Source organism: Canis lupus, chromosome 16 (assembly GCF_011100685.1).
Source record: "Canis lupus familiaris isolate Mischka breed German Shepherd chromosome 16, alternate assembly UU_Cfam_GSD_1.0, whole genome shotgun sequence".
NCBI lineage: Eukaryota > Metazoa > Chordata > Mammalia > Carnivora > Canidae > Canis > Canis lupus.
In genome coordinates, this window is record NC_049237.1 from 18,816,031 (window position 1) to 18,830,335 (window position 14,305).

General features: G+C 47.3%; 1 protein-coding gene across 6 annotated transcripts in view; it reads right to left on the reverse strand.

Annotated features, from left to right (window-relative positions):
• PAXIP1 (PAX interacting protein 1) overlaps positions 1-14,305 on the reverse strand; it is a 49,982-nt gene that overhangs the window by 16,955 nt on the left and 18,722 nt on the right. For all 6 annotated transcript variants that reach the window (XM_038559796.1, XM_038559800.1, XM_038559797.1 and 3 more), the window contains 4 exons: positions 9,508-10,146; positions 3,647-4,301; positions 3,104-3,198; positions 220-315 (listed from right to left, as the gene is read on the reverse strand). In XM_038559796.1, coding sequence (XP_038415724.1) covers positions 220-315; positions 3,104-3,198; positions 3,647-4,301; positions 9,508-10,146 — 1,485 coding nt within the window. The remainder of the gene's footprint in view (positions 1-219; positions 316-3,103; positions 3,199-3,646; positions 4,302-9,507; positions 10,147-14,305) is intronic.

The window sequence follows — 14,305 nt, forward strand, 5'->3', positions numbered from 1 at the left end:
AGGCCTGTGTCCTTTCCTTAACACTACCAGGGGTGTCCTGAACTTTCTCCATCCACAAACATATCCGTCCCACCAAAGACTGATGAAAATTACTAAGAAGGCACTTCCCTACTTTTAGAGGTAGAAAAAAGTTCCTCTCCAGACACCGGTCTCTAGAATCCTTAGACGGTCTGTGAAAAGGGACACTGCTGCAGTAGCAGCTGAGGCCACGCTACTCACCTGTGCATACATACTGCTGACCTGACTCTCACACAGAAGGTGTGTACACCGGCTTGAGAATGTAGGGTCCACAGCACCGCCATGCATCTGGATTATCTGGACACACACAAGACCCAAAGTCGTAATCAACTTCATGGACTCAGGAGAACAGAGAATTATTATTTCAGATTAGACTGCTATCAAACAAGTCCACTGTTTATTTTTTACAGTGTATTTCACCAAAGTGTAATATGTGTATATGTTGGTTGTATTTACCAGGTTTTCTACCCAGCACCATGAAATAAAAAGGAACTCCAGCACTCATTTAATCTGAATTTCCAGAAGGAAAGAGATGAGAAACACAATGTTCTCTTTCTGAAACTGGGTTTTCTCCACCTGGCACTGCTGATGTCTTAGACCACCTGAAGCTGTGCTGTGAACTGGCCGCGCTGCTGACTGTACCCATTGGACACCAACAACACCCACCCCCCCAACGTGTGACAACTAGAACCATCCTCACACATGGCCAAACATGCCCTGGCAGGCAGAGCAACCCTGGTTAAGGGCCCTTATTAAAAAGAAAGAAGAAAAAGCAGTATGAAGTTAGTGACTACTAAGAAGGGGCATTTCATGGTGATCATGAGCTGGGGGAGGGCCTGCCCCAGGTCTGACCATGGGCATTGCGTGCAGGCCAGCGCTGCTGAGAGTCCAAACAACTGTGCACCACAAGAGAGAGACCTGCACTATGATAAAATTTCTGCCCGCAAAACCATCCTGCTTCATTCATTTTTTATATTCAGTTATTATAGCAGTTCGTCTACAGTTTCATAAGGCGTGACAGAAACACCCACTTCCCACTCCACTGGTTCTCGCTCCCCAGCAGAAGCCACACCGCGCTCCTGCCATGTCTTCTGGAAATCACTAATGTAGCCTACCTGCTCCGCATCTCCTGACCTCCTACCGCCTGGAACACTCCTGCCCCCAGCCTTCCTCATCTGGCCACATCACCATTCTCGTTGGAGTGAGTCTCTGGGATTTAATTCCCCGAAGCTCGGACACTGGGTCGACCACTGTACGCGCCCCTCCCCAAGGCTAGTCCAGGGCCAAACTCCCTCCCTCCCGCCTCTTCTTCCCTTCCTGAGTATCTCTAGGTCACTCTCAAACTGCCCAAAGAAGGACATCGTGGTGGTTAAAACACTGCCCACAAATCCCCAAGTGCACCTCCCTTCAGAGCTGAGCCCAGGCCCCTCGCCTGGGAACCTGCTGGCCCAACAGACTATGATGGAGTGACTACGTGCGGCTTCTAAGACAGTCATGAGACACGCGGTGGCTCCCTCCTTGCTCTGCCTTAGGTCCCGCACCCTGGGAGAACCCAGGGCTACCCCAGGCCTAGGGAGGGGCCTGTGCAATGAAGCCTAGAGGCCCCCTCCACCCACTGACAGCACCTCAGCAGAGAGCCTGAACCCAGACACCCTGTGGCACCACCGGCCGTGTCTCCCACCTATGAGGGAACAGCAAGGTGACAGGTGTTGCTGCTCCAAGTCACTAAGGTGCAGCAGATGGTATGTCACCGATCAGTATGTCATCGATCAAGCACACTGAGAGGCCTGGCAGCACCCTCTCTACCTTGTGCTGCCCCTGGAGACCGCTCTTCCTGCTCCAGCTGAGGCTGGCTCCTCCCCACACTCACTTTCATATCTGTCTGGCACCTCCCTCCACTCTCGGCCTAACACTTCCCTTCCTGTCTCTGCACAGAGGGAGAGCTGATGGTGGAAGTCCGAGGACACCGCCCTTTCCAGCGCCATGCGTCACACAGACTGGACATGCCATTTTCGGCCAGCGTCACTTTTCCTGAGAACTCTGAAGACACCACTTGATTACTTCCAGCTGCCCATGAGGCACCTGACGCATGACACCCTCCTGGCCCCAAGCTCTGAGGCCCCTGGCCCGAGACTGGCCCTCGTGCTGCGTTCAGCCAAAGGATGATATTCTGTCTTACAGCTCTCCTTGTACCGGCCATCCTGCCTCCTCATACCCTGGACAGATGGCTATTTCTCCAACTGATACACAGTTTTCTCAATCTTGTACATTCATCAACGTCCCGTGTCTTACCGAATGCTTGGCACAGAGCAGGGTTTGAACAACAGGAACACTCAGAGGGAAGCACATTCAAAGTATACTGGAAACATACTTAAACTCATTTTTTCTTTTAAATTTGAGTCTGTTTTGATTTGTGACACTGAAGAGCAAAGTATTTTTTTCTCCTTTTCTTTAAAGGCCACCATACAAAATAAGCAATACAAGGACTACAGTTCACAACTAGAGACCTTCCCAGCTGGAGTCTCTAAGATTTTCCAGCACTTGCCTTTAGAGACAGAAATGATGAAGGCACATGGAAGCTGACGGTTCCTATTCCAGGGCACCAAAATCCTGGTCTTACTCTTACGTCCCCAGTTACATACAAATAGCTTGTACCCCTTTGAATCTGAACTGAAAAAATCTGAAGAATGATAAAGTCCAACATTTCCCCTTACAGCTAAACCAATAATGAAGCCCAAAAAAGTGGTTTGCCTAAGGTCACAGAGAATATGAATAAGAATGCCTGTAATACGGACGTCTGGGTGGCTCAGCGGTTGAAAGTCTGCCCTGGGTTCAGGGCATGATCCCGGGGTCCTGGGATCAAGTCCCACATCGGGCTCCCCACAGGGATCCTGCTTCTCCCTCTGCCTGTGTCTCTGCCTCTCTGTGTCTCTCATGAATAAATAAAATCTTATAAAACAGAATGCCCATAATACTTTCAAAACACAGATGTGCATGTGTCAGGGCAGCCAAGTGAATGAAGCTCAGGTTATATTCGGAGAGGAGAGTCTTCAGGACAAAGTTTACTTCTTTAAGCACGACTCACCCTTTTCCAGGTGGCCAGCAGCTGCTTATCAGACATCTGCTCTGGATAATCCGCAATCGCAAACACACATCCCAGTAAGAAGCCTTCTTCTGGAACTGGCACAAATTATACAAGAAAAGTAAAACCCCATGAATATGCGGACGTGCACAAAAACTAAAGTGTTCATTCTGCTGAGTTTAATCTGAATCTATGAAGTGAATCACTCTTGACCAGGACACATCCACCAGCAGCCTGAGTACTACACTGGAAAGACTGCTATGAATACATTAGCTGTACTGTCTATATTCACAACTAAAAATGAAACCAACAGAGTTAACGTCTGTGTCAGCCCTCGGGACAACTCTCCTCCTGGAGGACACTGACATGCACTTCGAGGGGGATGCCGTCCCCAGCTGCAGAGACCATACACCTCCTCCATAACCAAGTCCTTCATTGGGTGCAAGATTCTGATGTGAATCCTCACCCCATGCTCAAACCCGCTCTCTCAGCATTTAAAGAAGTACGAGACTTTCAGGAAAGGCAGATAAATTCCACACAACTCACTTTCTACTGCTGGGTCGTGTCCGAAGAGCTGGTGCTGTGGTTGCTGTGGGGCCTGCAGGGGTGGCTGGGGCTGGTGCTGCTGCGGAGGCTGCTGAAGGGGCTGCTGCAGAGGCTGGTGCTGGGGCTGTGGGGGCTGTGCCTGGTGTGGCAGGGCCTGGGGTGTCTGGCTCTGCACGTGCTGCTGCTGCTGCTGCTGCAGACGCTGGAGCTGTTGTTGCTGCAGTAGGCTGTGCTGCTGGAGCTGTGCCAGCTGCTGCTGCTGGAGCTGGTGCTGCTGGAGCTGGTGCAGCTGCTGCTGTAGGGCGTGCTGCTGCTGTGGCTGCAGGGGCTGCAGGGGCTGCTGGGGCCGGTGCAGGGGCTGCTGGGGGAAGGGCAGCGGCTGTGGGGGGAAGGGGTGTGGCTGCTGCTGAGGGTAAGGCTGCTGGGAGATCTGCGGCTGCGGCTGGAGCTGCAGGAGCTGCTGGGTGGGAAGGTGCAGCACTGGATGCGGTGGCGGTGGGGGCGGTGGTGGCTGTGGTGGCTGCTGTGGCAGGTGTGGCTCCGGAGCCACCTTCACCTGGCTGAACAGCACTGCGTTGGCATTCGCGTGGCCCTGCTGGCTGTGATTCACCTGCTGCTCTAGGTTTTTTGTAGGTGCAGAAAGGGACTGTAAGATCTAGAAAACAAAGATTAGGCAAAATCATCAGCAATCATTACTGAAATGTACTAACGTTCCCTTAATTGAGAGAATATGAGCATCTCCCACATTCCCTTAATGTTTAAAGAAATAGGAAGCACCAAACAGCAAGCTTCAAAAACAATACAGCATTTTATATTTACGAAAGCATCACCAACTTCAATAACGTGAATTCCTATTTTGAGACCACCAAAACTTGAAAAGAAGTAAAATAGAATAAGCTCATGACTTAGTACAAACATCACATGGCTGATGTGTTTTCTAGAGCACAGTGACAGGGCTGCCCCAGAAAAGGTGAGAAAAAACAAAAGCATCCTACTTACTCCCGGGGCCTTGAGTGGGAGTCCGGGCACCGCCGTGCGATGTGAAGTGCACAGGGCCTCACCAGGACCCTTTCCCCATCTGCAACATTCCACAGACTTCTCCTAACCCAAGGATGCTCTGGGGAATGGCAAGCAGGAGCCTAACCTCGGCTCCTTCCCAACAATGAAAGCTACCCAATGAGAGGCAACAAGAATTCTTGACTACTACCCAAGTGAAAGCACCCGACACGGACAGCACGTAACCCCACCAGAGCACCCGGCCCCTCCTCATCTGTGGTCAGCAAGCCCTGGGCACTGGCATGCTCTGTCAACAGGGGACAGAAAAGACACCAACAGCAGGTTTGCTTAAATGGTAAACGTTCCTCCAACTGGAAAATCATCCGTGTAGCAGGCATATCAGCCTTCCTCAAAAAGGACGTGGGGCTCTTTAGGTGGCAAAAGTGTTTCAAGCTAGAGAGAAACCCAGCTAGCAGACTGTTTCCCTTCTAGCTCATTCTGCTTCACAAGGACGAGTACTCCAAGAGCTCTGTACAAGCTGAGGGGTGGGAGGGAGTCAGGAGATGCCAGAGCCCCAGATGGTAGGTTATTTTCTTATCCTGTACGGTGCTGAATAAAACAACAACGAGGAATTTCTACAAGGAATTTCTTCGCAATATGCTCAGAGCAAAAAGGAGAAACCATTTTCTCATGGTTGAGAGAACTGTAACAATCAAATAGATTTTACTAAAACTCAATAAATATAACTTAATCCTATTAAAGGCACACTTGGCCATTTACATAAAACTCTAGAAACTCAATTTTAATATAAGGCACAGCTATAAGAAGATCTCAAACATGATCTTAAAATATCTCTTCCATCCAAGTAGACTCCAAAATGGAAAGGTTTTATAATTTGCAAAGGTAACACAGACTCCAGATTTAGTGATGAAACAATGGGGCCTGAAACTGAAGTGGGTCAAACACCAGCGCTCAGTACAGCTGTCCGTGCAAACACCTCATAGGTAGGACCTCTTTATCTCTGTAAGTTCTCCTCATTCTTCAAAAACTCCTCAGTGGAGCTCTAAACAGAAAAGAAACTTTTTAAACAAATATGTAAATAATAGGGCAACAATTTCTTCTCTATGCTTACAAGCATTTAAAAAATACCCTGTAAAGAGGAGGTAGATTGACCTCAGCACACACCACACCCAGATGGCAGGACACCAATCAAAGCCTCACACCTCCACACAATCACACGTGGGGCAGGGTGGCGAGCACCTGCTTGTATTTCTGTGGATCAAGCATGAGCCTGTACACACAGTGCAGGTCAGTAACAGGGGCTGCTTCTGGAGTGGAAACAGGAGTTAGGGGTGGGAGGGACTCTATCACTTTACAGTAGGGACCATTTGAATGGTACATACTTTTACTCTCAGAAAAAACCACCCATGTCCTGTCTGCCACAATGAACAGGGTGGAACCAGTCGTTTGCCCCGGGGCTCTTGCCCCTGCATCCCCACACCCAGATCAAAGGGGGGGCTCTGGTAGGTCTGAGGGACCCTCATGTACGCTCCACAGCCTGGAGCCCAAGGCTAGTCCTCTCAGCTCCCATCTCAGAATGGCCAGGACGACTCTGCAGGGGGCCTGGAGGGCAGGGGCACCTTCTGTGTGGTGATCACAACCTGAGAAGCTGGGGAAAGCCAGGCTGTGAGCACAGGGCAACTGGGAGCAGATGGAGGTCAGGACAAAAGCACTGGCCTGAGCGAGATGGACAATGGCCTGGAAATTCGGGCACCTGGCGGGCCACCCAGTGAAGTGACTCTCAGGACACCACCTGGACTCATCAGCCGGCTTTTCAACCCTCTGATCTGTGGCTGAACATGTTAGTCCCGAGGAATCAAAGAAAGAAAATTCTTAGCTGCTTAATCACGTAATTTGCCATTAAGTCTGAATTTTTCCTTCATATAATACTATGATAATCTTTAAATTACTTATATATTGAGTGGCCCAATACATAAAGAACTACAATACAAACATGGCTCCAAACCACTAAAAATCTGCAATTTAAACAGATTGATGGTTAGCTATGTTCTTCTCCCAACCCCTGATCTAATTTTAAACTAAATCTGTCTTCTATTTGTAACATTTCAAAAATTCATTTTCTTCACATCTGGCAGCAAAACGTCCCATGTTCTTACACTGTGGAAAAACTCTCCGAAAATCTCTTCACAGCTGCTCCCCCTAGTGCTGGGCCCGGCCGTCGTAGGGGGGTTGGGGGGTGGGGGCTTCCTGCCTCGCAGCACCCTGTGGGCAGCACCTGGGGTGGGGGCGTCAAGCCTCTCCTGCAGGGTGCGTCCCTCTCCCTGGTGTGATCATGTCTTTCCACCTCTCGCAACATTATTCCATATCCAAATGCGAATTTAGGAAGCGTGAGATTCAAGTTGACATCACAGAGTACGGTGGCAAAGGCCAGCAGGGATCCCAGAACTGTCCACAGAGCCCACGGATGAAGAGCAGGGAGCACGTCTGTCCATCCAGTCTGAACGCTCATTCCTGATCCCTCAACTCCAGGAGGCATGAGGGCTCCCAAGGCTCCCCATGGACTCAACACTCTGGCCCACTGAAGTCTCAAGCCTACCGGGAGGCAGGTCCCCGTGGGCACACTTCACCTGTCTGCCTACACAGGACAGGTGTGCCTGCATAGCCCAGCGTCTCCCCCTGTGACCTCCCCATCACTCCCTGGTTTCTGACAGGCTGCCCCCCAGCTACCTTCTCCCGATCGCCTCAAACCCCTGGCTTTCCAGTGCTTTCTGCCTATCACCTCCACCCCGACAGCCCCCTGGTACAGGGACACAGCTCACGGCTCTACCACCCCTCTGCCCCGTCAGGGGTGCTGCCGCCCATGGGCACCCACCGCGCTCTCTCCGCCTCCTGTCTCCTCCTCTCACCTCCGGGGACCCCACGTGAGCACGGGCACCACCTGGCCCTGCCACACTCTGACCACCTCATTTCAGGGACCTTCTCTTCACCCCGAGCCCCTCACTCCGTCACCTGCCAGTGTCCTCCACATCAACTCAATGACCTCCCGGGCCCAGCAAGTCAAGAGCAAATGATGGCACAGGGGTCGTAAGTACATGAGGAGCGAGCCCGTTGAAGGCACCTCACTACAAAAGAATTTGCTGCTCGGCCACCAAGCACTTCATCATTCAGACTGCAAAATAACTGGCTGGCTCCTCCACTTCTTGAGAAATGCCAGAAGTCCCATTTTTATAGAGAATCTCATGATTTTGGTAAATAAATTCAAAAAATTGTTTGGACCAAACTAAAGGTGTCAGGAAGAGGGTGGCGTCAGTTGTGGTGTGCAACCCTGCTCTCCCTCAACCTTTATCTCCAAAGCCAACACGCCTCCAAAACTGCTAATCCAACTACGTCAGGCTCTGGCCACCTCTGCCTTCCTTCTGTCTGTTCATCATCTTTCCCACCCCTCCACCACCTGCCGACCTGGTCAGTTCCACCTTCCTCTTCACAACTTTCCAGGTTATGGTCGCAAACCTAAACCAGGTCCTACCCAGATCCAACAATTCGGTCTTCCCAGGATCTGTGTATCAACTATTCCAGAATCTTCCATTCTCTCCATATCCAATTTCCTCTCTCTTCTCTGACACCATACACACATTACCTCATCCCATCTTATTTTTCATCCTTCGGATATCTGAGGAATGGGCTTTCTTTTCTTGGACCTTATTCTGAACGACACAACCTTCCAGTGTCTCAAGAACCACGTACTAGCAGTTACTCACTGCTAAGTCGAGGGAGGGAGGAGAGGAAGAAAACAGTATTTTTAACACGCCATCTGTAATCAAGAAAGACTTTCTAAAACCACTACCACAGTCATACTCAACAATGACAATGTCACCTGCAGTAAGAAAGACATACTTGGTCACCCTTCCTAGAGCCCCAGAGACACACTCAGAAGGTGACCACTTTCCCTAAGGGAGAATGGTATGGGCCCCCGGGGACAGATCCCTACAAATGCCTCCAGCTCTCCCCGCTACCTCAAGTCTCATTATTCTTTCTTTCCCTACAACACAGGAAATCCATGCCTACTTCTAGGTCCTCACTGCCGCTGCCCCTTTTGTCTGGAACTCTCTCCCAGTCCTCCCCACGGGCCTTGTCATTCACACCCCCTCCTTCGTGAGGCCCTCCCTGATCACCTCTCCTAAATAGCCTCCTTCCTCCAACGGCTATTATATGACCCCTTAAGGACTGTCTTCAAAACACCCAGACCAGAAGCCCTTTTGTTCATATCTGTCTTGTCTTCCCCACCTGAAACGAGGGTGGAAGACTTGTCTTTCTTCTTTGCCACCTTGTCCCACAACCCACACAAATGTACACCAGGCCGATGTACCTTGACTACTTCCTTGTAGTCTTAAATTGAAAGACATCTACCAAAACTTTTACAGTCCATTCTGCATCAACAAGCTCCAGTCATAAAACTATCAGTTCAGATTCAGGCTTCTGTAATGAATAATTCATGTTTCATTATTCATCTACCATCAAGTTCATAATAAAGCAAGAAAGGAACACCTGGTCAACTTCACACCTCTCTGTGGCCACTGCTCATTTTAGGCTAAGTAAGAGTGGAAACCCTTCCTCCAGGGCGAGCACCCCTATCACTGGTACCCTGCTGGAATTTCAGAGACCATGAACTATACGCACGCACGCACACACACACACACACAACTGTAAAACAAGTTCCCACACAAACACTGCTTGTAAGTTAAGTGTTCTGAAGAAGCAGAAAATACCAAACCATGTTGAAACAGACTGTAAAATCCAACTCCAACATCTGTTACTTAAATTTCTGTTCTTAAAGAGTGACTTACATGTGCTACATTTGACGGTCGGCTAATCTGCTGAATATCAGCATTATTAGTAATGTTTCTCAACGTCCGCACAGCAGGACTCCAAGCAGCGATCATTTCTGATCTTTCGGAACTTTGGAGGTTTTGTCCCGAAGCCATGAGGTTACCCCGGACCTCGGGAGGTAAGATGTTGCCTGGGACTGGCGGCACGTTGGCACATAAGTTAATTAACCCAGGCTCCTTTCCCGGGGGCAGTCTGCATTTTGCTGAGGCCAACTGTGGGACTTCGGCAGGGGTCCAGTTTAAGTTCCTCTCTTGTTTCTCAGGTGATGAATCTGAAGAATCATCAAACATCAACTCCCCTTTAGATTTTTCAGTGTTTGATTTGGGTGAAAACTGCTGGTCCCCTGAAGGAGAGCCTTCTTGAGAACTGGCAGGGCTGGATTTTCCATCTGTACTACCCTCATTTTGGGAATCCTGTTCCTCATTCTCTACCTCCTCCTCCTCCTCTTCTTCTTCCTCCTCTTCCTCTTCATAAATAATCAGTCGAGGATGATAAAATGCTTCATCCTTTTTGGTTTTCTCAGATATGCAATCCAGGACCCAGTCAGGGGTAACAATTTTGATACTTGCTCTCTTTAACGCGCATTCGTATTTCTCCTACAAGTAAAGCATAAACACACACAAAGTTGTAAGTTTTATCAAAGTCCCTGAAAGTGTGTATTTAAAAACAGAACTTTAGGACAGGCATGCAGCTGAAATGTTTAGCACCTGTGACTGTCATTTCATACGCAGAAAAGCTTAAACTCCTTTCAGATGCAGGACTAGAGCCAAAACGAATCATGGATCTATGATCTCAGGAAGGCCTCATGCCTGCAATAGTAGTTGTAAAAGATTTTGTTTAAAATTAACTTTTACGAAGGTATTTTAGCAAAAAGTAGAACTACCAATCCCATGGGAACTGTCACCTAATCTAGTTTTTATTTATTGACAACCTGTACAAAGCTGGAACTGCGGCGCAGAGTTCCTCCAGGATATCAGACACAGTCAGGAAGGCTTTCCTAAGGAGGCGTCTAGACTACTGAGCTCACTTCACAGGGACATCTCAGACCTAATGAGGTTTACGATTTAGCTTCGGAGAGAGAGAAAACACTAAGGAAACTGCGATGCAAAGCCACCATTGAGTGATGTGTAATAAGCCTAGGGAAGGGCCCTAGCCCTGTGAGCTGTACCACGCACTCCAAGATGAGGCCTGGCGGGGGCGTCAGTGAGCAAAATGTAGTGAAGCACACACAGTGAGCACACAGAAAAGGTGTGCTCACGGGCAGGGGTGGTCCTGCAGGTAAGGGTGTAGACAGAACGATAATAATGGAAATAATAATGGAAATATGCAGCAAAGGTAATACGCAAATATTAGCTCTAAACAGTAGCTCTAAAATAAACGTAACTGTGGTTCACTTAACTAAAAATCTCACACCCCTGCTTCTAGAGCCTAGGCTGCCTGCAGTTCTCTAGCAAACACATAGTCCGGACCCTGCGCTATAATCCGTTTCCTGTGGAGGGGGCCCAAGGTGCCACTGCTGTTTATGGTTGGCTGCACAGGGGTGAAGGGGTGAAGGAGTGACAGTCTGCAGGGCTGCACCAGAGGGGCCGACACCGGAGGAGCTGAACAGAGGATCACTCTCAGTGTGGCATGGGCAATGGCAGCTCTGTGGAGTCAGGACCCGCCTCCTGAAAGGAGTGAGATCCACCCATGTCTAAGGGATTTCACTTTGTTACTTTTGAGAATATTCTACTTTAAACCTTTTTAAAACGTTAGTAAAACGTGGTCATGGGAAAGTACACGTGAATAACAAGTAAAGCAAAAAGAAAAATGGACATAAAATCATGACGACGTGATGAGAGGTCACCACAATCAACATTTTTAGTGTCCAGTTTTAATTATTTTTGTTATGAGCAGACACGTACATGTACATACATGTATATTAAGAGAAGCACCATGTTGTCACAGAGTAAAAATACTTTATAATGCATTTTTACTGACTGTATTACAACAACCTCCCACATCAATACGTATACTTGTACACAGGCACTTTTAACTTTTTAATGTACGTTTTCAAACAAAGCCAAAAGTGGGGACAGGTATGAGATACATCCCCAGCTCCAATAACTGGCGACTTCTGCAATCCTGCCTCCCCTGGCTCCTCTGCAATGTTGTTCATGCATCTCTAATGATAAACCTCCACCACTAGGGCATCCACGCTGGCTGTCAAGCCATCCCACACCCAGGGCTTACCCACTTGAACCCAAGTGCGCCACTCTGCTGCATAGCTGTACAATCAGGCAATCCTCTGGTGTCACGGATTACTGCTTAGTTATGTGTGGTGCCATTTATTCTAGTTGTTTCTAATGTTTATTTAGTGTTTTGCTACTCTGAGGAACTGAAGTTAAATGTCAACACATATATCCTAAATTGTTGTAGAAGAATTCCTAGGTTCCAGTATGAAAGTATGGAAAGCACTTTAAGGCTTCATTATCTATAACTACGTCCCCCTTCCAAGGCTATGCCACCAACTCTGTAGGACTGTGTTGATTCACCCACACCCCACTGCTTACCTACTTGAAACTACATTGTGTATAAACCATGATTTAAGTAACGCATTTTCTTATTAAGATACAAGTGTTTTTAAACTTAAATGTAAAAGCATGTGGGAACTCTTAAATGCTTAACTCAATAAAACTACTTATCAACCAGTAACATCTTTCATTAAGATATAAGCGTCTATAAACTTACGTGCAGAAACACATGAAGATGGCCGCACGCTTAACGCACTGACACTAAGCCACGCACCGGGTGAGGTGTGCAAGAGCTGAATTTCTGTGCACCCGAAACTAGCACAGCACTGTATGTTAACTAACGGGAATTAAAATAAAAATTTTTTATTTAAAAAATTTTTTTATTTTAAAAAATTTTTATTCCTTATTCTAAAAATCATTCTGAAATATTTAAGTATTAAATGTTAAATCAATCCTCCCACAGTAAACATAGATAAGTTTTTATAGCAGACTAGACACTTTTAATTTGACTACCTGTTTCAAAAGAGCCACAGAGCTGTCTTAGGAAAACATCAAGTCCAGATATATACCAAAATATTTATAAACTACATAAATAATGCAAAAATTCAAAATGATCCAATAACCTACATACAAAATAAGGTTTGGATATTATTTTCCAAGGTAAAAAGATGGTTGTTGAGATAAAATATGAAATATTTTAATTCTGTTAATAGCAAAAATAAAACCACTGCCATGAATAGCAGTTGCAGAGCATTTTAGACATCAAAGGGAAAATGCCACACTTAGTGCTGGGAGCCACCGCGGCAGCCCTGGGCTGTTGTCTGCACAGGGTGCTGGCACCGCACACACCACGAATGACCTACAGCAAAGCAAAGCTGAATTGAATGCCTTTGCTGAGGCTAATTTACCAGCTAAGTCATTCTAATTCTTGGATCCTCAAAATTACAAAGTATTAAATGTTGCGGACTCAGGCACCAGCAGCGAGGCCTGGCAGGGCAGCTGGTGTGGTTCTGTCACATGGGCACACTTCATACACCGAAGCCTGCAGCGGCCACAAGCCAGCCCTTCCCAGTAACGACGAGCATCCTCTGTCCTGTTGATTTTGTTACTAAATCCCTCCATTCTTCTCCACTTAACTGAACATTTTTAAAAATTCAAGAGTATGAAAGGCAGTTTGCCATTCAAACATTTTCTTTGTTCATTAAAAAAAAAAAAAAAAAGGAAAAAAGTATTTGAAGAGATGCAATTGGCTTTTGTGTGCAATCAGCAGATCTGTCTGACAAACCCACCCCACTCATATACTGCTTCTTAAATTTATCATTTGGCTCCTCAGAAGTATTTGCTCACAGCTATAAAAGCTATAAGGACTTTGTTTCCCTTCAACTACCACTTAAATAAAATTTTAGCCATAAATTTACAAGATACTAATATAAAATAGTATAACCAAAGATATACTTCTCTTAAAATGTACAAAATATAATTTTTTACTCAAATTTTAAGACTCAAATCTGAAATTTTCCCAGTAGACGTTTCTTCTTAGGATTGTGTGGCGTACTACGTTAACAACCACACACACCAGCTCAAAATCTGGTGTCAAGAAACCAGCCTAACCACACTTAGGGATGAGCTCTGCTCAGTCTCAAAGTCCGTGGGAAAGGGGTCTCCTGGGCAGGACAGGTTTGTACCAGTCCCAAGCTGCATACACGAGGCGGTGCCATGGCTGGGTACCACACACACCTCTCTCCCCACGCAGCAGTGCATCCACATGGGAAACAGGATGACAGCGCTGACTTAGACTGAAGGCAGTAAGGGATCACGGAGGGGAGGCGTGGAAAATTAGCTCACCATAAATATCCTGCCCCTGACTCTCAAAGTTGTAAGTAACTGTTCTTGGGAGGAAGAGTTTGATTTCCAGAAAGCAGTGGTTCTCACATTCTCATGCGCCCCAGAATCACCAGGAGGGCCTGACACCGATAACTGGACTCCCCACACCCTCGCCGGGTCCTGATTTACGAGGTCTGGGGCAGGCATACAATCTGCATTTCTAACAAATGCACAAGACAGGCTGATGCCGCTGACCTGGGGACCCCACCAATGCTCAGAGATAGGAACCCTGTAATTACCAAGATAAATGAGCTTTCTTATATCCTAAATATTGAAAACTTCACCAAATACACACTGACAAAGTTATCCTCAGTACAAGGCCTTTTTTAAGACTGTGAAGGGGAATAAAAATACGTAT